We start from the raw sequence: 25,872 nt of genomic DNA, 5'->3' as shown, positions 1-25,872 counted from the left end.
TCTCGTTATATAACTCTCGATTTGATGAAGCCCGCAACGGTCACCTGCTTTGGAATCTCCTCTCCTTCAATGGTAACCTGCTCGGCTCTGCAGCAAACTTTACTGTCTGTTCGCGCAAGAAAGGAGGAAGAACGGGCGAGGATATTCTGAAGCAAATCTCGCTACTCCAAGTAGCGATATTTGCCACACGTCAATAACCAGGTGGATGGTCATTTAAATCTCGCTACTTGGAGTAACAAGATTTACCACGCGTCAAAAGGCGATTGGCAAAGTATTAATTATGTCAAGAAAATCTCATTACTTGGAGTAGTAAGATTTACCACGCGTCAAAAGGTGGTTGGTAGAACATTAATTATCCGAATAAAATCTTGCTATTCCAAGTAGCGAGATTACGTCAGAGTCATTCTGGGAAATACTTCCCAGAATGAGGTATTATTTAATATATTTTCAAAAAAAAAAATTAAAATTGGAAAAAACTCGCTGACTTAGTGACTTACCGACCTCATGATTAGTCACTTGACTAATTTTGCGTATTACACACTGCTGCGCATTTTAGCACAATCAAGTTAATCAACCTCCAGAGAGTCCAAGCTTCTTCTCTATATCTCAAAATTTTCTTCTTTTGTACGATCTTCCTTCCATGATTCATTGATTCGATTCTCATAATCGCTGGAAACCCTATTCGCAGATATTCTCGTTACCCCAGACCCTATCCAACCTCATGGATTTCTTCAAATCTGTTTTCGCCGACGAACCAAATCTGAAAGACCAGAGATCCGAACTCGAATCCTCCGCAAAATCAACCCAGAAAGGAGAAGAAGATGAAGACCCAGAACCCAATTCTTCATCAGATCAACCCCATTTAAGTGCTAGCCCTAATTCGTCAGGTAACGATGGCAGTGGAGGCGCCGGTGGCGGGTGGAGCTTTGGAGGCTTTTTGAAAACCCTGTCGGTCAAATCCGAATCAGTCCTGGAGACGTACAGCCGAGATCTAAAGGAGTTTGGATCAGGCCTGAAGACGGAGACGGTGGCGTTTCGGGAAGCCGCCAGCCGCGCGGTGAAGGAACTCCCGGCTTCGATCGACGTGGCTCAGGGGTCACTGGAGACAGTGGGGCATGCCATTGATGAATTGGGGACCTCCGTCTGGAAATCTACGGCTGAGATCATCTCCCACGGTAAGGACACCGATTTTGAGTCTGATTCTTCAGAAAATAATAATCCGAATTATACTAATCAGAGTGTAAATTCGAAGCAATATAGTAGGTTTGATGCGCGGGTGCGCGCAATTCAAAGTGACTTGAGTACTTACTGTGAAGAACCTGAGGATTTATACGATTATAATAAATGGAAAATAGGGTTTGTGTTGGAGGAGAAGGGTGAGGAAGTAGAGAAATTAATTGAAGAAAACGAGGCTATGGAGAGTGTCTATAAAAGGGTTGTTCCTAGCGAGGTGAATCATGATATCTTCTGGTGTAGGTACTTTTATAAGGTTCATAAGCTCAAGCAAGCTGAGAATGTTAGGGCTAATCTTGTGAAAAGGGCAATTTCAAAGGAAGATGAGGAGGATTTGAGCTGGGATGTTGACGAGGATGACAAGGAGGAAACTGATGTTGTGTTCTCAAAGGGATTATCGTTTGAAATTAAGGAGGCTGGTAACACAGATTCAGTGCAACATATGGGAGAGAAAGAACATTCAGTGGAAAAGAGAACATTGGGGAATGAAGATTCTTCCCAAGTTGTGGGTGATGAGAAAGTAGATTCATTGGAAAACAGAGAGTTGGCAAGTAGAAATTCTCCACAAATTCTGGAGAGTTCGGGGGATGAATTGAAAGGCAGGAGTGCCGATGAGAAGAGAGAGAAGGGGTCCAATGAGGATAACGGGGACAAGGGCATGGTTTTGCAATTGAGGAGTGAGGATGTATCTGAGGAGAAAGTGCAGTCTCAAGGGGAGAAAGTGCAATCTCAAGGAGCTGCTGGAATGAATGATGAGTCTAATGAAAAGAGGAGTTTGGAAGGGAGGGACGATCCTGGTGAATCAGCTAAAGATGATGACTTGTCTATTCGGTTGAAGCAAGCTTCATTGCCCAAAGAAGAAGACCTTGAGTGGGATGAGATTGAGGATCTCGGCAGTGATGATGAAAAGAAAACTACTCATGATTGGAGCCCAAATAGGACTGATCTCCGTAAGCGGCTAAGCGTTGCAGAAGAAGAGGAGGATTTGAGTTGGGATATTGAAGATTAAGACCTGATGCAGCATAAGTTCAAAGTTCATATTTGCTTTAAATTCACTTATTGCTGTTCTATTGTTTCATGTAATTTGCTTCTACAATTGTTATTAGGTTGGGGAGGATTATTTTCACCCTTGGTGTGTGTATAATGCAAATAGTATTTAGTGACGCTGTACTCTAATAGTAGCAGCTAAAGCATTTGCATCCAGAATGAAACTCCATTTCTTTCATATCTACTATTTTTGTTGATTTGAAGATTTTGTAGGGCAATGTTTGCATGCCAATATGCACTTTTCATGCGTGTCCAGACCATGTTCATTTCAGCAGTGTGGGATATAACACAAGCTGGTACATTTTTCCTAACAATTCTTTCAATGTGTTTTGGGACAATATACCCCACAAAATCCTATAGCAGTCACTTATTTTCAGTGGAAAATGATGAAATTTTTGTTGAAGAAGTTAACAATAAAGTATATGCGGATATGATTTTTCTCAAGCTAACCTAAGAACTCTTGGGAAACTGGATGTTGTGGAACACAATGAACACCTATTCTAGGACACAACTTAGCAATCTGTGAGACTCTTTCTGTAGCAACCTGTGAGACTCTTTCTGTATTGCTCCATCCCATCTGTTTAGGCTTCTTTACAAACAGCATTGATTGAACAAAACAAGTAATATTTCTCAACCCTCCCCTGCAGCTCTCAAGCCCAAAACATAAGCCCCTTGGTCTTGTGCTTGAGATTGAGTAATTAGCAATTGTGCATTATTTCTCTAGCAATCCAAGATGTGAGGCTTTGGATGATTTTGACTTTGAAACAAATTGCCTCATTACCTGCTTAATCTTTCACCATCAGCCTTCAGTTAGCCCAATTTCATTTTTCTCCCATTAAAAGGTACCGAGATGTTGAATGCTGTTCTATAGAATATTTTTCATCCAAATCATGTGGGGCCGTAAGGCTTTTTGATGCAGATTGAAGGTTCAGACACCTAGATTGTTTTGTAAGGCTAATTTCAAATTCTTTTTCCCCACTTTGCTCTTTTTCTAACGTAAACAAATGAAGGCAAGGTCATTTTGCCCTGAGATTGCTTCTGAAACATGTAGATTTTATGTTGTTTGTTTGATTTTTGGGTCCTACTAAGAGTTGGAGGTTGATCTTCCCTTCAAATCAAGAGAATATGAGAACTCAAAGCAAGATTGTTTGTGTTGTAATTTGAACATGAGGAATGTTATCATGCTGTTTGCAACATCTTTGAAGTGATATCAGTTCTCATTTTTCTTGGACTTCTCTTCCAGCTCCTTATAAGCTAAGGTTATGTTTGGGAATTGGAGCATATTTTTCAAGTCTTGGATTAGGATTTGTGCGGACTTGAATATAAGTTTGTATGGTGTTTTCTCCAAATCCACACAGATTCAAATCAAAGGTTCAAAATTCATGCTTTCAAACACAAAGTAATTACTTTTTTTTTTTTTTTAATAGAAAAATGTCATTTTAGTTGTAATTTTAAGCTTCAATACAGATCTATAATTGGGATTTTGAGTGGCTGAATGGTTTATTTATAGTTTATAAATGATACTTACCAAGCCTAGTAGCAGAGGCTGCTGTAAGCTTTCTAGCTGGCTGAAAATCTTAAAACAATCTTTGCACGAGATTTTGGCCCTGATCGCTTATTGCATCCAAGCAGTTTGTAGCCAGTGGCCATGTTACTCTAGACAACAAGCTGGAATAAACTGGGTTTATGAGGCTCTGAGCTCATTAGCATTATCAAATAAAGCCCTAGCTGACTTTATCTAAATTGAAGCTTGAATTGCTAGGCCTTGCTGTCAAACAGCTCGATTGAATAGGTTTCAATCATTTGCAAATAAGAATGTAGTGAAATTGCCACAAATAAAGCAGTCAAGCTAGTTTTTTTTTTCTGTTACAATATTGAACCAAAACTAAGAAACAAGGACCGGGCAAAATGTATCTTTTACCTTGCATATAACAAGAACAAGCCAAATGTTTTATGCCGTCACTGGGTTTAGAAACAAGAGGCAGCACATAAGTCCAAATAAATATTTAAATGGAGATAAGAAATTCTTTGCTGAAGTCGTGGTTTTCACAAGGCTCATTCATTCCCTAGAAAGAGAGGGGAGGGGGGAGAAAAGAAACAAAAGGAAAATATCATATAGCATATAATATATGAAACGAAACTAAAAATACAAAAATCATTCCGCCCTCTATCACGGTTAATCCACAAGCCTCAAACTCAAAGCTCACCTATTCTAAAGCATTGCCATGATTGGCGTCCAAGGCTACTCACGCTAAGGAAAGAAAAAACTATAAAAATAAAGCAGGCAGATTCCTCTCAGAGCACCTGAGGCGTTGTTTGTACAGTAAGAGCAGCTCTTGTTGAGAAAGAGGAGAGCAAGAACAATGCCAATCCAAATGGCTTTGGCCCTAGCAGCATCTATCTTCATACCACTTTTCCCTCAAACACTGATGCTGGAATCTGAAGTAGGCTCTGCTACACGGGTTTCAACCGGCGGAGGCAGCGCAAGAAACCGCCCCTTCTGGGCACGCGGTGGAAGATGCTTTGCAGGCTTTCTGGATCCAACAGTCCAGGGCAAGAAAACTCCGGTACCGCCATGTGGAATCCTTCGGGGGCTCAACACCATGGGGCGCATTGGGGCTAACATAACCACTGGGGCACGGAGGACACCCCATTTAGGGATCAAATCCATTGTCTCGTAGCCATTCGCTACTCCATTAGGCATTGTCTGTGGGTTTGGGACGCCTGGCTGCCATACAGTCATGGCTGTAGTCAGGGGAGGAGTTGTTGGTGACCGACTTTGGTTGGACTCTGGCCTAACTCTGAAGAACGTGATGCTGACCCTTTTGATTGGAGATGGACACATGACGTGTCTTGCCATGTCAGCACTGTTTCCTCGCAAAACCAAGAGAGATCTGCAGCAAATGACCAAAATTCTGCATTATACTGGATGAAATGTTAAAATTAGTCATGTCGAGAACACCCCATACAATGCTGGCGACTAATAGATACAGATGAGAAATATGTAAGAAAGCTGTGTATGACAACATTGTTAAGAATGATGTGTCGGGAAGCCAGCATTCTAGCTTATGGAGATACTGCTCAGCTAAGGAAGGGGAAAAATAATAACAAATCAAGCCTTAAATTTTATTAGGTGAGATCGGTATTAAGTGAGATCGGTTACATGAATCTTTTAACGCAATTTAAACATAGACAATTTCCTCCAACATATTCAAAGCTATTAAATCTTTACACACTTGACTCATTCTAAATCACTTTAAGCCTATCTCTGCCCTTATTACTAACTCACTCCACCTCACTAGCACACTATTTGGCTCATGTTGTAAATGCCCAAATCATCCGTGACATCCCACCCTTACCTTATCTTTTATAGGACCGTCACCTAACTTACCACGAATGTGTTTGTTCCTTAATTTATCTTTTAATATTATACCACTCATCAACCTTAACATTTTTAGTTTTGAAACTATTTTTTTGGATATGTTATTTTTTAATTGTCCAACATTCTGATTCATATAACATAACCAATCTTAGAGCCATCAAATAGAACTTCCCTTTTAATTTTAAGGGTATTCTACGATCACACAACACGCTTGAAGCACTTTTTCATTTTACCCAATCTACCTTAATGATATACATTACATCACCTTCAATCTCTCCTTCAACTTGCATATTAAATCCAAGATATTGAAATCTATTAGTGTTATTGATTTCTTAACCCCAAGTTTTATCTTTTCTCTAATATTCCTCCTTTTGCAACTGAAATTACATTACCCCTATGTTTCAAAGAGACATTGGATTTGGATTTGTCTAGATTTGGACAAAATATTATATAAAATTATATTAAAATTTGTCCAAGTCCACTTAAATCCAAATTCAAGGTTTGAAATTGACGCTTCCAAGCGTCCATATATTCTATCTTATTTTTACTTATCCTAAAACCTTTATATTTTAAAATTTTTCTCCACAATTCTAACTCAGATTATACTCTACCCCTAGTTTCATCAATCAAGATTATATCATATGCAAACAACATACACCATGGAACCTCATTTTGGATGCTTATTGTAAGTTCGTCGATCACTTGAGCAAAAAGATAAGGGCTCGAAGTAGACCCTTGATCTACACCTATTGTGATTGGAAATTCCCCAATCTCTCCACCTATAATCCTAACAATAAACACTACTCCATCATACATATCCTTAATAATATCAGTATACTTACTACATTCGTCTTTTTTTCTAAAACCCACCATATAACTTCTCTGTGTACTCTATCATATGTTTTCTCTAAGTCAATAAAAGATCGTTTGGAACTACTTATTTAGAAGTTCTTTTTAGGAAAAAATATTGAATTTAATAAGTACTGATGATATGTGTTGAATTAGAAAAGTACTTAAAGTTATAAGTGGTGTTTGCTTGTGTTTAAAATAAGTGACATTTGAATACTTACTTTTATTATAGGGTACTGTACGATTATTTTTCAACATATTTTAAATTATAAATACTAATATTTTTAATTAACGATTTCATTAATAATTATTTATAATTAAAATTTAAATATTTTTATTAAAAAATAATATAAGAATATTATTTTTAATTAACAATAATCTTTTTATTAATGTATATTTATAACACATTACCATCATATTAAATTATGATATAAATAATATAATTAATTAAAATCAAAATTTTAATTTATTTAATTTAATTTAAATTAATAAATAGTTCTTGTTCAACAAAAAATTAAATTATAATAACTAATATATCATAAAACATAATAAAAAAATATATAATTAATTTTAAAATATATTTAAATAAAAATATTAAGATTTTTATTATTTGAAATTTAAATGATAATTATATTAATTTTATTATTAAAATTTAAACATTGTCTATCAACTAAAATAATTTAATATTATTATTTATTAATTAACAATAATCTTGTTATTAATTTATATTTATAATATATGATTATCTCATTAATTTATGTTAAAAATAGTATTGATGCCTAAATTAAAATTTTTAGTTTATTTAATGTTAATTTAAGTTCATAGATGATTTTTTTATTCATTTTTAAATTTAATTATATTTTATTAATAATTAATAGGTTATAATGTATAATAAAATAATATATGATTAATTTTTAATTAATATTTAAAAATATTTTTATTAAGTAAAAATAATATAACATTATTTTTATGATTAACAATAATCTTGTTCTTAATTTATATTTATAACATATGATTATCATATTAATTTATGTTAAAATAATATTATTAATTCGTATTTTTAATTTTTAATATTAATTTAATTAAAAGATGGTTCTTTTTTTATTTTAGAATTGAATTATGTTTCATTAATAATTAATATATTATAATTAATAATAAAAATCGCACATGATTATCTTTTAATGTAATTTTTAAATTATAATATAGTTACTAAATTTTTTTATATTACAAAATTAACCAGCCTATGAACAGTCACTTATAAGTAGCCAAAAAGTTATCTTAAATTGTTTCTCAAAATTCACTAAAATAGTTCTCAAAAAAGTGGTACTGAAAAAGCACTTTTTGTAACAAGTGTTTATTGTAGTATGAGTCTAATCCCCTTTTTTTTTTTTTTTTTTGTAAAAGTACTTATTTTAATCACTTATTTTTTAAGTGCTACCAAACAAGGGCTAAAATTTATATCCAAGTCCCCTTCTTTTCTCCAAACCTTTCCATTAATGTTCTTAAAAGACATATAGCTCCTGTAGTAGGTTTTCCAAGCATAAAATCAAATTGATTTTCTGATACACTCATTTCTAACCTTAATCTTTGTTCAGCTACTCTTTTTCATAGTTTCATTAATGACTCATAAGTTTAATTTCATGATAGTTATTACAATTTTGAATATCTTTGTATTTTTATATATATGTATTAAAGTATTTTTTTCCTCCATTCATCTAGAATTTTCTTAATTTTTATAATTGTATTAAATAAATTGGTTAATCATATAATTCCATTATTAGGTAGGCATTTCCAAACTTTCAAGTGAGATGTTATTCGATCCTATAGTTTTTTTCCATTTTTGAATATATCCTTGTTTTCATATATAGGTATTAAAGTGTTTTCTTTCATTTGTCTGGTAATTTCTTAGTTTTTTATAAGTATATTAAATAAATTAATTAACCATATAATTCCATTATCACATAAGCATTTCCAAGCTTCAATTTGGATGTTATACAATCAAATAGTTTTTCCCATTTTTTATTTTTCTAATATTAACGTAACTTCATTAACTCTAATTTTGCAAATATATCTCATATTTAATAGCTTACTAAAGTAACTTCACTATCTTTGCTTTTATGCCGCCTTCCTTAACCAAGGCAATATCATCCTCACTTTTTCTACATTTTATATTACCTAAGTCCTTACTCTTGCTTTCTCTAACTCCAAGAAGTTTAAATATATCTTTTTCTCCTTCTTTTGTATCTAATCTAACATATAAATTATTATATGATCTATGTTTAGCTTTGTTAATGGCATTTTTTGCATTTTTTTGACCTCTTTATACTTTTCAAAGTTTTACATGTCTCTATATCTTTGCATGTTTTATACCATATATTTTATTTTTTTTTTGTCTTTATAACTTTTTAGACATCTTGATCCCGCCACCAACTTTCTTATTATCTGAGAATCTTCCTCTTAATTCACCTAAAATCTCTTTTGTTATCTTTTTAAAATAGCTAGTTAGCTTACTCCAAATAGTGCTTGTGTCTACACCATCCTCTATTATTAAATAACCATCTTTGATTACTTTATTTTAAAATTTAATATATTTTCTCCTTTTAAGGTTCTACCACCTAGTTCTTTTGCATTGATTTATATTGTCTTTTCTCTTCTATTTTTTAATACATATATCTAATACTAAAACTCTATGACGTGTAGTAAAGCTTTCAGCTGAGATAGCTTTACAATTCTCATATGATAAACGATCTGATCTCCTAGTTTTAAAAAAAAAAAAATGTTTGATTTTTAGTTAATCCACTCTTGAAGACTATTAAGTGTTCTTCTCTCTTCTTAAAACAAGTATTCATTATAATAAAATCATGTCATGACGAAGTCTTGAGATCATATCCCTAGACTCATTTTTATCTCCATATCCATGTCTTTCACGTATCCTCCTATAATCTTTATTATTCTAAATTGTCAGTTAAAGTTTTTTGCTGTGTGTATACGTGGAAATTTTCAAGTTTTGGAACTCTAGAACCCTATATAAAGAGTGCGTGAGTGTCCCACAAAGACATGGTATCAGATAAAATTTTCTACCAAAGGTGCAGTGAGCTCCAAATTAGAAACTCCCCTGGAATTAGAGTTGGATAAATCTATGAAAGGAGGATCAAAGCAAATCCTGAAAAGAGAAATAAAAATTTGACATGTTGGAGGCAAACATCCACATTTTTTGGACCGAATGTTGCCATTTGGTAGCTGGGGTCCCCCCTTCTTCTGCTGTCATCTTAATTCCTACAAGCACGTTCTAGATTTATAGAATCTAACATCTTGGATTGTATCGCAGTTTTTTCAAGGTCCGCAAGCTTTAAACGAGGATATAAATTTCAAGTTCTCTCCCCACAACGCAAGTTAAAGAATTTTGAGCACTTACCCTTCCTTCAATGAAAGCATGAGTGGTCCTTTGAAGTTCCCATCACTATCACTCACAAGAGTGCGTCCGAAAGCCATTGTTGACTCAGAAAGCAACAGAGTGGAGATAGGTTGGTCCAGATGAGGTGGTTTCAGAAAAGGCTGTGAATATTCCCCCTACAGAAAAATATCAAATTTGTGAATCCATTTCTTGGCCTCCTTCAAACAAAATCAAGATTTGTAAAACTGCTCTAGAAATTTATTACACACTCTACATTAGTAGAAAGGGAACCCAATCACATAGCAAATAAATGAATACCTCATCAAAGAAATTTATGATGCAGCTGTTGGGTTTTTTATAATCTGGTATCAGTTGCCACAGAATAAGATGATCAATGACACCTTGAAGAAAAGCAGGAATTGGCTCAATATTGCCTGAGAACACATGTTGTGATTAGATATTTCCCAGAATTTAAGAAGTGGAAAATTTATATAATAATTCTTCAGGAGCAAATCCAGACTTTGAAGAAATAAGAAACATCTACTAAATATCTTACTCTTTTGGTGTATACTTGTTTCTTCCTCACGTATCTGCCCAAAAATAGGAATCCCAAGCTGAATTAGCTCTCTCTTGTTTCCCTTCATCTGCTTGTTGAATAAAATGAAAGTCTCGCCTATTTTTGTTCACACAAAATTCACTTAGATGTTAGCAACAAGACATCACAATCAATTTGCAGTAATAAGTTGTTTTTGCTAAGAAAAGCTATTCTATTGCCTCATAGTATTATGACACAACCAGCCTGCCAGAGAAGAATAAAAAATGCTTCAAGTTAATAGCCCCCCCAGGGTAAGATGGAAGCCATTTATTCCGGGAAGGGGAAGGTGAAGGTGGGGGTGGGGGGGGGGGGGGGGGGGGGGAGGGGACTCACCTATAAAAGGAGAGGTCAGGTTGAGGTAAGGGAGGATTTAGGACTATAATACACTCTAGGATTATAATTAAAATTACATATACTCAATCCGAACTTTGATTTGAGCATCGGAGGAGGCCCCCAGGGGCCACTGGGATCTCCCCAGCTCTTTCTTTTTCCCTTGGTCGCAAGTGATCACTATGGTCTGCGGGCGTGAAGATCGGGATTCAAATTTTTGGCATCAACAGAACTAAAGCTTATCAGAAATACAAATGGCTACAGTTTGACCCAAACTAGACATCTTTTGCAGTCTAAAAATTATTGGTTTCCATGAGTTGCAGAGCATTCATTAACACTCAAAAAAATTTGGTCTCAGTCAAAAATGATTGAGAAGAAAGGCTTTGAAACCTGAGAGTTCTCCATTCTGACCAGCAACTCGTAGTTCATTCACAAAGTCAGTCAGTTTTGAGAGTTCTGATTCAGCGAATACATCCTCATACAACTTCAGTCCTTTCAAGACATTCACCTGCCAGTTTCAATTAATTGTCAGTCAGTTCCAGCCAGCAGTTTTTTCTTCTGTAGTACGTAAATATATTTCTTTGAATTCCATTTTTTTTCAGAAAGAATTTGTTTTCAATGGGGAGGAGACAATTGTGTGTCTTAAGTTGTGAAGGAAAGAACTCGCCATATGCCCTTTCACTGGCTCCTTGGCTACGAAACCTTTTGTCAACTTGATCCGAGCAGAACGTGCCCCACAATCTTCATGGTTTGAACAGATTTGTGTGTTTTCCAAAGTGGGTTGTGATTGAGATCCTGCATGTCAAATAGAAACAACAAATTGTTTATTACTGAGGCCATAAATATAATAGTATACAAATAATTATAAGCAGTATAAGAATGGTTGGTCCATAAAAAAATTATTTTTGTTATACATTGCTGGGGAGCTCATCATTTAAATTCTAACAGGCCAATACCCTTGTTAAAGCAACTTTAAGGGGAAATAGTCTTTAAGAAGAAAATTATCAAAGCAAAAAAAAAAAATCATCTTAAAAAAAAAAGAAGAAAGGAAAAATTTAAAGAAAGAAAGAAACCAATCATATAGAAGAGACATATTTATACCAATTATTCTTTTGACCTTACTAAAAATTTCAAACCTCCCTATATCTAGTCATAGACTCTTAGAAAATATTTACCAACAAAAGTAACAAAATGGGAGGGATGCAATGAGTATATCCTCAAATATTATTAAATTCTTCAATGAATTATTCATAACTCTTCAGCTCCTTCAAACTCAATGTATTCCTATGCCAAATCTTTCCTAATCTGCAGTTTTCAATTAAATGCCTATCATGCCTTCCTCTTCTATCTTTCCATCATCAATTGTTAAATACCTTCACTTGTTTAGTGAATTAGGTGGCCAGCCCTTTCCTTAAGACGGTGACTTTGAGAAATTGAGTTGGGGTTCAAAGACAGATAAATTTGAGACTTTTTTCCTTTAATTTTTCCCACCTTTTGCCACATACATACTAAACACAAAAAAAAAAATCAACTTTCATGAATGTCTAGATCCAATAAACAAGAACTCCTCCATTACAAAGAAGCTTGAAATTTTTTTAAGAGAATGAGCATATTGTAAAAGTGATGAAATAATAATGGAGCAACAAAATAAACATCTCTGAAGATTCCATACAACTTTAGCAAACAAATTATCTTAAACTCCTCAATTCTGAAAATTCTCATTCAATCAATTCTCCCTAATTTTCACAATTTTCTCTAATTCTCTAGGAAGAATTTCAAAGGGGTGATTTTGCAATGTGTTGACTCTTAAGACAACCTCGCTTCAACTCCAACTATTGTTTAAGAAATCCACCCAAAATCATACTCAATGTCCTACCCTAGTTTTTTCTATCATGCTCAATAATGCAAGGATTCTCTTACACTGCAAATGTCCTACCCTAGTTTTTTCTTTCTTTTTAATTCCAAAGTCACGTATGGCTACCAATCCATCATTTATAGTTTTATCCTCTCCAAGAATCCATTCGATCTTTGTCAAATTTCTAAATAAATAACAAAAAAAAAAAAAAAAATTTCTACTCCAGCCAAACCATTAAATCCCTCAACGTTTTCCTAATATTTCCCAAATCGCCACAAGGGGGAGCCTTGACTAAGGATATTGCCTCTAATCCTGAAAGTCAAAGGTACAAATTACAGAAACAATCTCTCCAAAGTTCAAACATGAAAGTAAGAATACATACACCATGTCCTCCTTAGGCGCCCTATGGCTTGGGAACCTTTGCACTAGGTGCTACATTTTCACTCCTTCAAAAATCTTCTTTCTTCAATTCCTGGCAAATACACTTAGGAAGCACTGACATTCCAAGAATCCCTGAGTCTCAAATAATATCTAATATGCGACACAAACAGATATGCGTCCAACATACCCTAACATATGTCCAACAAACACAAGTCCAACATGTGTCGAAAAATTAAATCAAATAATTTTATTTTCAAACATGGCCTCAACAAGGCCTAACACATATTTTGTGTTTTTCTTGTATTTTTTTGCTAGATTACTACTTGTTCTTGGACCAATATTTTCCATGCTTCTTGTTGCTAGTTGACTGGTTGGTTTTTGTTATGGTTTTTTATCCTTTTTCTATGCTTTTTTTTTTTTTTTGGCATTGTAGATGATACTTTTATAATTATGTTATGAATCTACTGGTACATTTTTTGGATGCATAGTGTTAAATTTTATGAAATATGAATGCAACATATATAAATGAAGTTTACTGTTTAGAAAGTGCACTAATAATGCCTATAAATTATTGCAAATGTACTTTACCACAATATTTTACATTTAAAAGGGAAAACCAATAATAAATATGCCTAAATATGTATTTTTAAAATTAATTAATTGATGTGTCCCCACTGTCGTATATCCTGGCCTTCCAAAAAATTGCCATCACACGGTCTCGCCATATTTGTATCATGTCATGTCCATGTCCCATGTCAGTGTGGGTGCTTCTTAGCAATACATCTGCCCCACCTGTACACTCTCCTCTACTTAGAACTTCTAATTGGGTGAGGTGAACTCTAGCACAGGTTCCAGCAACCAAAACTGAACATGGGCTTGGACTTAAGTTTGATGGAGGATTTATTTTAGCCAGTTCCTAGTTACAAACCACTGCCATGTGCTTTTTATCTACTAGTGCTTATTCAGTACATAGTTGACCAAGTAACCCACCCTATCCCACCCCTACTAATGGAATTTCTCAAACATCAAGATCAGGGCATCATTGGACTGGGTTCAAGTCATTCGACCAATCTCAAACCCACCCCCATTGTGTTCCTACTCTCCTAACATTTCTAATACTGTCAAACACAACAGAAACTTCAAAAAAATTCCAGAAATGTATCTCAATCTTGTTTGCCAACTTTTACAAACTCTGCTATATTACATAAAGAAATACTGCACCTTCATCACAAAGACTTTCTTCTAATATAAAATATTTTTTAAAAAAAAAAATCAAAGAAGAATCTTGTTGTAAAAGATTGAAAATTTAATAATCTTGTCAGTTCAGCTGACTGAAAATTAAGGGAAGATTGGGTTGGTTCTTGGTTGAGTCTGGTATTGGTTCACTTGGAAGCTTAAGTTAATCAATTTTGGTCAGGTTAGCTAGATCCTCAAATTAATGCCAAGAATCCCAAATTACATGCAATTCAGGGAACTTCATACAAAAGCATCTGAATCTCAAGTTGCTTCAGCATTCATACTTTTGAACTTGTCATTTGCTATTCTGATTTGTAGAACTTTGTAGCAAGCTCAAAAACCACATGGAGAATATAATGTACTACATTATACATGACAAAAAAGGGAAGTCTTAACACAATTTCACAACTCAGAGGCAGCAGTAATTAATATGAAATTTGTTGTGTCAACATTATTTTTTTCCCCTGTTATGCAGTATTTTTTTTTTATAAAAAAAACCCCACCAATTCAGACTGGTTGTTAATGGACAAAACATGTAAAAATCAATTTGGTATAAACTGGTTAAAACCAGTTAAAGCGGTAAAATATTTACAAAAAAAAAGGATAAAAAAAAGAGAGACTGACCAGTGTGTGTATAATTATTATTTTAAAAAATATTTTTATAATAAAAACAACTACTTTCATTCCAACTACACAGAATATATGTCGTGTAGTTTATTGTTGAATATAATAGTGAACACTTATTTACTCCATTGTGCATAAATATGTAATACAATTGTAGGTGAAATATAAATATGAAATTAATGATGAGCTAGTGGTTGAATTGAACTGGTCAATCTATCACTGACCAGTTTTCTAAACCGTAGTGTGTCTGTATCATTGTTGTGTGATAGCAAGAGAACATGTTGGAAAACATTTGGAATAATAAATGTTGTTATTAGCTTATCTCACCAGATACAATAGCTAAATGGGATGGTTTTCTAGCCATGTTCTATTTCTCATTAAGCCAAAAAACGTCCTTTGACACATAGATCTCTTGGGAGCTGTAGATGGAAATATATATATATATATATATATATATATATATATATATACCATTGAATAAATTACTGCATCTGAACTCTAAGGGACTTTGTCCTCATCCTTGTTTATTTGTACAAGTCGCTGTGAAAATACTTTCCTCTCTTTACATGATGCCAAATCATCAAGACAATGAAACAGTTACCTATTTATCCTGAATCTAACACGTATGACATCATAAATGACCAAGACACACAATTTCAGGCAGACAACATTCTCTTCTCCCATTCCCCCTCACCCAAAAAAAAAGGTCATAAATGCAGAGAGAACCCATTCCCAACTGTACTTAATCCAATCGGGAGAGGTAAAGCCGTCCACTTGCCCACTTGCCTTGGGAAGGTTATTTGGTTTGTCAGGCCTTTCTGCCAGCACTGAGGCAGTAAGGTCCACTCCTCATAGGCAAAGGGGGTGTTTGGCTGAGTGTGGTTGTTGCCTTAAGAAGAGAGCCTTGCTGATCGAAGGTCAGCAATCATATTATAATTTGAAATTTTCAAATGATGTATCAAAATAAAAGCACAAGGATAGTAATCACTTAGCAAAAATGGGTTTAAAATAATGGAAAAATACAAGTTAATAAGCATGAGCAAACTGCAGATAAATATGCAGACCGGTGATTTTAGTGAGATAGAGTTCGATGTTTGAGTGAACTTTAGTACTAGCAACCATTTTACTTAAAATCTTAAGCTGTTGGCAAACCACTTTACCAATACAATGTATATCAGCCCGTTAACAACTTAACACACTCCCGCCTGTGCGGTCCAGTTGTACATGGAGAGACAAACAAATGATAATAACACCCATTATACGAAATAAGATATTTTTTAATCACCACAAAATAAATGCAGGTAGCAAGACTAGAACCTAAGACCTCTTGGAAGCTACAGCTCCAATCCCTTGTTAGCAACCACTTCACCTAAAAGCTTAAACTATTAGGTAATAGACCAATAATGTATATCAAGTTTCAACACTTAGGAGTTAGAAATGTGAGAATAATTTATAGTTTACAGTTCTATTATGCAACCTTTAGCTAATATTTTCTAGTTCTTCTTGATGCAGGACAGGAACAAGGAAGAGAAGAGATAGACAAAGACCAGTCCTTAATTTGTAAATCTTTTAGTAGAATATGAATCCCTAGAATTATCCATATAGAGATATTCCATCACGTCTTTTTCTTCCCTCTCTCTCTCTCTCTCTCTCTCTCTCTCTCCCTCACTCTATAAATTCTGTTTATCTCCCTTCTCATTCTCTCCTTTCATTATTGAAACTTGCAGTCTTGCTCTAGTTTCCAACGGGGTGACCTGAGTCCTAGTTTCCATCCTCAATTCACAAAAACAAGATATTTTTCAGTTGGATATTCTTTTATAACGTCACACCCCATCCACAAGCATGAATAAACAATTAAACATGATTCAAGTACTTTTGTTCAAAAACTATTTTTATGATAAAACTCATTATTTTCATTCAAAATATACGGAGAATATATTTTATGTGTGCCTTTCATTGTAAAAGATAATATAGGACAGTTATTAAAACACTCTGTATAATAAATGTTGTTATTGGTTTATTGCACCATATAATATAGGAAAATTTGATAACTTTCTAACCATATTAGGTTAACTTACACAAACACCCCTACAAATGCCATTTGATATAAAAATCTCATAAGGGCTACACACACACACTATTAAATAATTACTATTTCTAAACTCCAAAGTGATTTATAAGTCCTCGGTCAAGAAATCATTTCCTCTAATTCACATGATGCTACATCATTAAAGTATGAAGTAATAACATTTTTAATCCAAAATCTAACTCATGAAGCATCGTAAGGAACCAAATCAAATGGCACAGCTTAGAGCTGACAACATTCTCTTCTTCCCATTCCCACCCAAAAAAGAGAGAAAAAATGTCAGAAAATCCTTTCCCTGCTGTACCAATCCAACTCTGGGAGAAACATTGTCATTTACTCAATCACATGTGCTTCTATGGTGTCATTCTTCATTCCCTTGCGTGACCAGCTAGTACCTAATTTTTTCAGGACACCAGCATGTATCATCAGCGCACTCACTCATCATGATTTCTCCATATGTTTTTAACCTTCCGTCGTGAGCTTCCTTTCTCAGCTTTTTGCAGGCAACATCACCACTCACCGCTCACCAGTTTAGCACTTTCCCTGCTCCTTCCTTCCCAAGCCCCTGTCACCTTTTGGTCATGTTTGCTTGCTGCCCACACACCCAGCAAGCAAAAGCGCACGGCATTAATATTAATCTCTGTCCGCCAAGTGCGACAAAACAAAAGGCCACCCCCTGTCCCATTCCAAAAAGCTCACCCCCACAAGAGTGGCATAGCGCGATTTCCAACATAAGGACGCCCCACCCCTGCTGTCCAAACACCCACTTTCCTTGGACCACAATTCACAGAATCACAGCACCTCCACCAACGCGCCCAATGACCCCGGAGTTGACCCGGCCACTCGGTCCGCTCTAACGAGTCGCCAACCCCATTTCAATTCTCACATGACCCGGTGTTATTAAAGCCAACAGAAAGGCAGCCTGACGTCTGATTAAGATCAGACGGTTGAGGTCGCGAGCCGCCTACGGTAAAAGGCATCTCACACAGGCCGAGACATCGTCAATCCCTAGTGGCGAATGCAGCCAAGCTTTTCTCGGCCTCGAAATACTCAAGCCCTCGCAAAAACCTCGGGAAAAAATCAACCACTTTCTCTAACCTTTTTTTGACTTTATTATTGTCTTTCAGGAATTCAGATTTGCCATTTTGTGGGGTGGGAAAATGGGTAAAACACGGATTTTTTTTTTCCTTCTTATTTTTCGTTTTCAAAGTCGTGAAATTCTGGATTCTACAGATGTGGTTGAGGCTTTGAACAGTCGTCATCAACATTAAACGAATTGAAACGATACCTATCACAGTTGAACACCAAGAGTAGAGGACGGCATATAATATATATAAATTATACAATATTAAATTTTATAATTCAAGAGACTTGAGCTGTGAAGATCACTATCCAGGGAAGAAAGTGTCCAGGCTTTAAAGAATTGGGCTTGTTTTTCGGATCGGAAATGGAAAATTTGTTGGCATTCTGAATTCTCTGTTGGGCTCAATCTGAAGTATCAATCTTTTCTAATATTTTGAGAAACGAAAATCAAAATCTGAGGGATTTTTCTACGTTTACTCAGGACGAAAAATGAGATTCAAGAGTTGAATCTTCAAAGTTTACATACTTTTAATCAGGGAACGAACAAGAATTAATTGCAACTACTGCAAAGATTAAAATTTGCTGAGCTGCTTGGTTTCGCAATTGAAGCGAAAGACTAAACCGCGAAGGAAGTATTAAAGGAAGCCTTCCTCCGCTAGCAAACAGAAAGAACTGATTTAGTTCCAGAGATTCGCAGAACTCCGAATGATCCGACTCGCTGAGTCCATATCGAGGCACAAATTCCAACGAAAAGCAGAAAATAGAACCTTACCTATCAAATTCTACTATCAGATAGAGCAATAATTTGAACAAACCGGCGAGTTGTGAAGATCGAAAATAAATACTTACCTGCATCGGAAATCTCACTTTCAGGTGCATCATCTCGCGCGAAATGATCATTCACCACCTCACCATTACTCTCCATCGACTTTCCGTTCGGAGGTTCTCCAGATTCCTCTCCGGTCTCGTTCTCTTCCTCATTCGACGAGACATGCACCTCCTTCACTTCCTTAGCTTCTTCGTTCTTCTTCGCGCCTTCTCCATTTCCAACCGCGTTCCCCTTATTCGCAGCGACTCGCCGGAGTTCCAGCGCCACGTCGGCGATGGAGTGGTACTTCTGCATCTGCAAGACTGGGATCCAGTTCAGCCGTCGCCGGTGGATCGCCTCGAACACCGATTCGTACTCGGATCCGCGGCCGGCGGCGGCTGCCGTCAGCTGCGCCAGGTGGTTGCAGAGAACGTCGATGATGGCGTTAGCCGCCGCAAACTCACCCCGAAACCACGCGATGATCGCGTCCTTGGCGAACGCCTCGGACAGCATCGTCGGCTGGACCTGAGGCTGAGGCTGAGCTTGAGCCTGAGCCTGAGCTTGAGATTGAGCTGGCATTGGCATCATCACCGACGCTCGATCGGACGGCGAAGCTGGTCCGGCCGCAGTCGGCATCACCGCTCTCCCGATACAGGCGACACCAACTTCTCTTATATCGGTTCGTATCGTGTCGTATCGGAACGTCACGTGCGGGTCGAAATTTAGCTGATAATATCGGGTTATGTACGTGTGAGAGAGAGAGAGAGAAGAGAGAGCGAGGGTTTGGGGGCTCGAGGTTTTATGAAGGGTGTTATATATACATGATTGTGAGGCCGGGGGTGGGTGTGGTGTGTCCGTATATGTGGGACCGAGTGCTGAGGTGTCATATGGTAAATGGTTTACGTGGCTGAGGGAAGAAAATGAAGGTTCGTTGGGCGAGGCTGGTTGGCGATGGTCCGATGGAGGGGGAGGTGGGATGAAATTACAGAACTGCCCTTGAGTTACCAAAAACAGTTAGGTTACTGCGTGGTATATATAATATTTGGCACGAGGAACATTTGCGTAGCGAAGTTTTTTTTAAAAAAAATAAAAAGTGAAAATAAAAATTTTAAAAATAAATTTGTACTCATTGAGGCGATGAATGTCAGGATGACGGCTTATTCTATGCATATTATATATATATATATATATATATATATATATCAGTGATAATATTCATCACGGTCCATTATTATCTAGGAGAGTGATACTTGACATTCTAATTTTTATTTTCTTTAATTTTATTTTTTCTTTTATAGTTTTTATAAATATGTTTTAACATTTCTTACATTTATTCTCTTCAACTTAAATTTATATTTTATACTTATTAAATAATAATTTTTAATTTTGAATTATACAACTTATTTAGTTCATTTTTACTGTACAACAATTTTTGCAATTGCTCAAAAGACAACTGCATTAATAGGAACAATAGTAGCAAGCAACTTGACTAGGGAGTGCGGACTGCGGAAGTGTCTTTCACGAGATTAGGTGTTCAAATCCTCTCGGATTCGTTTTCGCCCCTGAATTCTTGAATTTACCCTCCTTTTGAAGTTGTGGGGTCAACTTCAAGGGACGCAAGATTAGTCATGTGGACCGTAAAACGGACACGTTACCTGGTGCGTAATCAAAAAATAAAAAAAATAGTAGCAAGCAACTTGACTAGGGCAAAAGGTAAGGAACTAAATTTATTAAAAAGATTATATCATTAATGTTTTCGTTTCTCACATTCTATTATAACTTGATGACTTTATTATTTTAAAATAAGTCATAAAACTTTGATTCAATTAACTCTAATTTCATTCTATTCATGTTGATTGTAAGGACAACTCGAGTGGATTCTTACATATAAATTTTTCAGCGGACACAAATAAATTTAAATTATTTTTATTAGCAGAGCATTAATTAGCTTTATTACAAATATATGTCTCAACTATTAAAATGTAAATTTCTAAAATTCTAAAATATACAAACATATTCTAAATTGTATTATACTAAATTTTTATTCTACTCTACTTTTTCTATTCCCGTCCATGCACTAGTTACGCCAGATTTTTGGTACGCTCCTCAAAATGATCTGAAATGTAAAATAATGATTGGCGTAAGACGACATTCAATAAGTAAATAAGATTATTATTAATGTGTGGTCAAAATGAACTTTCATAATATTTTAATTTTGTAAAATAATATTTAATACTATAATTTCAAAAACGTTTTAAAAATAAATATAAATTTAAAAATTTTTCTTCGTAAAATTTTTACTAGATGATAGCAGTAAAATTTTATAATCATATACTATAACTATCAAACTGAACTTTTTAACTTTTAAAACTATAACTATAATACTCAATCATGTATATATATATTATTCCTTATTAAATCATTATCTAGGCACAAAAATACCCTCGTTTACATAAACATATATTTTTCCTTCAATTCATCAATAGTTCTATATACGTAATTAGATATGTACACACACACACACACACACATATATATATATATATATGTATATATAATTCCTTATTAAATCATTATCTAGGCACAAAAATACCCTCGTTCACATAAACATATATTTTTCTTTCAATTCATCAATAGTTCTATATACGTAATTAGATATGTATATACACATACTGTAAAAACCATTCTTAGGCTTGTTAATTGTAAGTCATGTTTACCTCCATGACCGAGTTATGTGATCTGAAGACTGGACTTAATTGGCTAGTCAGGCAAACAAATCAATGTACAAGTGAGATTTTTCCTATTAAACCCTAATCCGACTTAGGTGTACACTCAGTAGAAATCCACTATCATATAAAATCACTTTACAAACAGCGTGAGTACACTCTGATCTGTTTAAACTTTAAGTTACAATATCGAACATTCGTAATTTTCTGTATTGCCTGTGCCATAAAGGGTTTTGAAAACATCTTATTATATAATTTATAAAATTACAATAATATCATGAAAATCTCATTTTTACTAATATGTTCATTAAATATGTAACGTAAAAATAAGTTCATGCCACACAATTTTCGTGTTAAAAATATTTTATTGAATAAAAATTATTGCTATAAAATACCCGAGGGGTTTAGAACATTTCTTAACTCAAAAATAAAAACAAGTATATTAAAAATAAAACTGGTATAATTAAACATGCTTAAAAAAAATTTTAGGAGAATTTTATGAAAATAATTAGCACAATCAAAATTTACTTACAAATAAATTTGGGTAAAAATTTTAAATAAAAATTTAACATAATCAAATTTACTTACCAATAAATTCGGGTATAAATTTTAAATAAAAATTTAACATAATCAAATTTACTTACATCTTACTTAATCTTATGCTACGATCACAATGAATATCTTTAAAAAATGAGATCGGAAAGAGTGGGTGAGTGAAAATTTTAATTATAACAAAAATTCTCCATCCACCACTAATTCTTTTACTCACTAATTGTTCTTTTCCTTTGAATTTTTTTTTTTTTTTTTTGTGAAAAACGAATGTTAAGAACTTCCTATTTATAGGGAAATTTTGAGTAAGAAAATTGAATTTGTAAAAGTGCGGGGAGATTGATGAAATTATAATTTTTAAAAATTAAGGAATGGGTATGGATGGGTTAGGTATGGGATGGGGATGAAGTTCATATGAGAAAAATTGGAGTGTTTGCCGACACTCCCATTTGATTAATTTTTAATTAATTTACTTAATTAATTTATTTATTTTATTTTATTTTTAAATTTTTTTTTAAAATCATTACCATTATCATTGTTATTATTTTTAAGTTATGTTTTAGTATTTTCTTTTAAAAAAAAATTAAGTTCGAATTTCAAAAACTCATGTAGGCCCCACATGGTTTTGTGGGTCTCACACAACTTCGAGACTCAAGTAGGTCTTACGTAACTCTAATATTTCTCACATGATTTTATGAGCCCTATATAGCTTAAGGACTCATGTGGATCCCACACAACTTTGGGACTCATGTGGACCCCATACAGTCTTGTAGGTTCCGCATAGGATACATATATTATTATTATTATTATTATTATTATTATTTTACCATGTATTTCTACAAATTATTTCTGTCAAAACATTATTTTATGTATATGTACTTATTGACGTGTACAAACAGTGTCTATCATGTTTATCCTATGAAATTTCATTTTGACCAGGTCGACCTCCAGGGAGTGACTGAGCCGTAATGATCTCTGAGCATTCGCTAAGACAAAGTCTTTCTTAGGCATCAAACATGGAATTAAGGATCCTACAGAAAAGCACTTCTGTATTGATATTAACTTATGACTATTTTTATTATTTTATTATTATTATTATTATTATGTTTTAATCGTATATATATTTTTAGGTCATCACATTGATCAAATCTCTATTATACAAAAAACTACATGATCTTCTCTTGTAACACCCCGACCCCGAGGGGTCTGAGATATTAACTTTTTACTACTAATTTACAGCGGAAGCAAAATAAACTCAATTTTTATTAAACCAGAGGACTAATTATCCATATTACACTCATTTATTTCAAAAGAAGAAAAATTACACAAGCATAAATATCTGACATCATACTAATATTTCTAAACAAATCTTTATTTTTTTATCCCCACCTGCATGCTTACTAAGCCTGATTTCCAACATGCTCTTCAGAGTTATCTGAAATAAAAATATGATTGGAGTGAGACGACGCTCAGTAAATAAATAAGATTATTATTAGTGTGTGGTCAAAATGAGTTTTTTTAAAAATTTCGTAAAACAATATTTAATACTAAAATTTTAAAATTCCTTTTAGAATAAATATAAATTTAAAAATTTCTGCATAAAATTTTTGTCATCAATTTCAACAGTAAAATTTTATAATCATATACTATAACTGTTAAATTAAACTTTTAACTTTAAAACTGTAAAAATATTTAATGATAAACATACATATATTTTTCCTTATACGTTTTCCTTAAATCGTCATTTAAGCACCAAAATGATTCTTTTCACGTAAATTTACACTTTTCCTTCAAATCATCAGTAACTTTGTACATGTAATTAAATATGTATAAACATATATTATAAAAAAAATCACTCTTAGGCCTGTTTGCTGCAAGTCATGTTTACCCCCATGACTGGGTTGTGCAGTTCGAAGACTGGACTTAGCTGGCTGGCCGACCAAACTAAATCAACTTACGTAAACTTTAAGTGAGATTTTTCTTATTAAGTTCTGATCCGGAACCAGGTGTGCACTCAGGAGAAATCTACTAACATAAATAACCACTCTGTAAACAGTGTGGGTGCACTCTGATCCGTATAAATTTTAAGTTACGGTACCGAACATCTGTAACTTTGAACTTTCGTTACCATAAGGGGTTTTAAAATCATTTTATTATAATTTATGCAATTTAAAATAATATCGTAAAAATCTCATCTTTACTCATATTTTCATAAAAAAAATGCAACATAGAAATAAACTCATGCCACACAATTTTTGTGTTAAAAATATATATAATTTTATTTTTGAATAGAAAGAAATGCTGAAAATTTACCCGAAGGGATTAGAACATTTCTTAACCCAAAAATATATGCAAATATATTAAAAATAGAACTAGTATAATTAAATATGCGTAAAAATAAACTCATGGTAATTTTGTGGAACTAATTAACATAATTGAAATTTACTTATAAAATAAACTCGGGTATAAATTTTAAATAAAAAAAAAACTAACATAATCAAAATTTACTTACCTTCTTCCTCACGAACACTGTAACTATCTCTAAGAAATGAGATCGGAAAGAGTGGGTGATTGAGAACTTACTCAAAAATTCTCTCTCTACCACAATTTCTTTCACTCACTAATTATTCTCTTCCTTGGAAAATTATTGTGAAAAATGTAGGTTGAGAGCTCCCTATTTATAGGAAAATTTTGGGAAATAAATGAAATTTATAAAAGTGTGGGGAGATGGGTGAAATTATAATTTTTAAAAATTAAAGAATGGGCAAAGGATAGGCAAGGTATGGGTTGAGTATGGGATGGGAATGGAGGCCATGTGGGAGTGCTTGCCACCATTTCCATTAAATAAATTTTTAATTAATCACTTACCTAATTAATTAATCAATTAGTTAATTAATTATTTTATTATTTTATTATTTTATTATTTTATTATTTTCTTAATCATTATTATCATTATTATTATCATTGTTATTAATTTTGAACCATTTTTAGTATTTATTTATTTTATTATTTATTTTTGAATAAGAATTAAATTTGAATTTTGAAAACTCATGTGGGCCCCACACCACTTCGAGACCCAAACGGATCCTACGTAACTCTAATAATCCTTATACGATTTTATGAGCCCTACACAGTTTCGAGACTCGTGTAAACCTCCACACGGCTTTGGGACTCATGTGGGCCACACACAGTCTTGTGGGCCCCGCATATGATACATATATTATTATTATTTTATCATATATTTCTGCAAATTATGTCAGTCAAAACATTATTATGTACTTATTTACGTGTACAAACAATGTCTATCCTGTTTATCTTATGAAATTCTATTTTGACCAGGCCGACCTCTAGGGAACGACTGAGCCGCAATGGTCTCTGAGCACTAGCTAAGACAAGGTCTTTCTTAAGCATCAAACATGGAATCAAGGATCCTATAGAAAAACACTTCTGTATTGATATTAACTTAATGACCATTTTTATTATTTTATTATTATTGTGCTTTAATCATATATATATATATATATATATATATATATATATATTTTTTTTTTTTTGGGTCATCACATCTCTCCTCTTACTCACCCTTATATTTGGCTTACCAATGGAGATGATAGTGTTGGCCCAGACATGCATCTAGAGGGGGGGTGAATAGACTTCTTTTGCGTATATACAACTTTTTCTACAATCACAGAAA

General features: G+C 33.9%; 2 protein-coding genes across 2 annotated transcripts; one reads left to right on the top strand and one right to left on the bottom strand.

Moving 5' to 3' along the window:
* Positions 1 to 472: 472 nt before the first annotated feature.
* On the top strand, positions 473 to 2,464 carry LOC131155196 (uncharacterized). Its single transcript, XM_058108152.1, has one exon. It carries the CDS (start codon positions 722 to 724, stop codon positions 2,240 to 2,242), a length of 1,521 nt encoding a protein of 506 aa, XP_057964135.1. The 5' UTR covers positions 473 to 721; the 3' UTR covers positions 2,243 to 2,464.
* A 1,916-nt stretch (positions 2,465 to 4,380) lies between these two features.
* Positions 4,381 to 19,687, bottom strand: LOC131156184 (RNA demethylase ALKBH10B). Its single transcript, XM_058109657.1, has 7 exons — positions 18,945 to 19,687; positions 11,498 to 11,625; positions 11,221 to 11,338; positions 10,462 to 10,578; positions 10,224 to 10,339; positions 9,927 to 10,081; positions 4,381 to 5,174 (listed from the first exon to the last, which is right to left on the bottom strand). Exons 1-7 carry the CDS (start codon positions 19,537 to 19,539, stop codon positions 4,700 to 4,702), a joined length of 1,704 nt encoding a protein of 567 aa, XP_057965640.1. The 5' UTR covers positions 19,540 to 19,687; the 3' UTR covers positions 4,381 to 4,699.
* Positions 19,688 to 25,872: the final 6,185 nt, after the last annotated feature.

This window comes from Malania oleifera, chromosome 5 (assembly GCF_029873635.1).
Source record: "Malania oleifera isolate guangnan ecotype guangnan chromosome 5, ASM2987363v1, whole genome shotgun sequence".
NCBI classification, from domain to species: Eukaryota; Viridiplantae; Streptophyta; class Magnoliopsida; order Santalales; family Ximeniaceae; genus Malania; species Malania oleifera.
The sequence above is the reverse complement of the archived record's forward strand: the minus strand, read 5'-3'. Positions and strand labels throughout refer to the sequence as shown.

Excerpts from the sequence above, each read along its gene's own strand:
- LOC131155196 (XM_058108152.1), top strand. The coding sequence starts at position 722 with ATGGATTTCTTCAAATCTGTTTTCGCCGACGAACCAAATCTGAAAGAC.
- LOC131156184 (XM_058109657.1), bottom strand. The coding sequence starts at position 19,539 with ATGCCGACTGCGGCCGGACCAGCTTCGCCGTCCGATCGAGCGTCGGTG. Across the intron at positions 11,339-11,497 it reads AGCCAGTGAAAGGGCATATG|GTGAATGTCTTGAAAGGACT; the intron begins GCGAGTTCTTTC and ends TGAAACTGGCAG. Across the intron at positions 10,579-11,220 it reads TCAGAATGGAGAACTCTCAG|GCGAGACTTTCATTTTATTC; the intron begins GTTTCAAAGCCT and ends GAACAAAAATAG.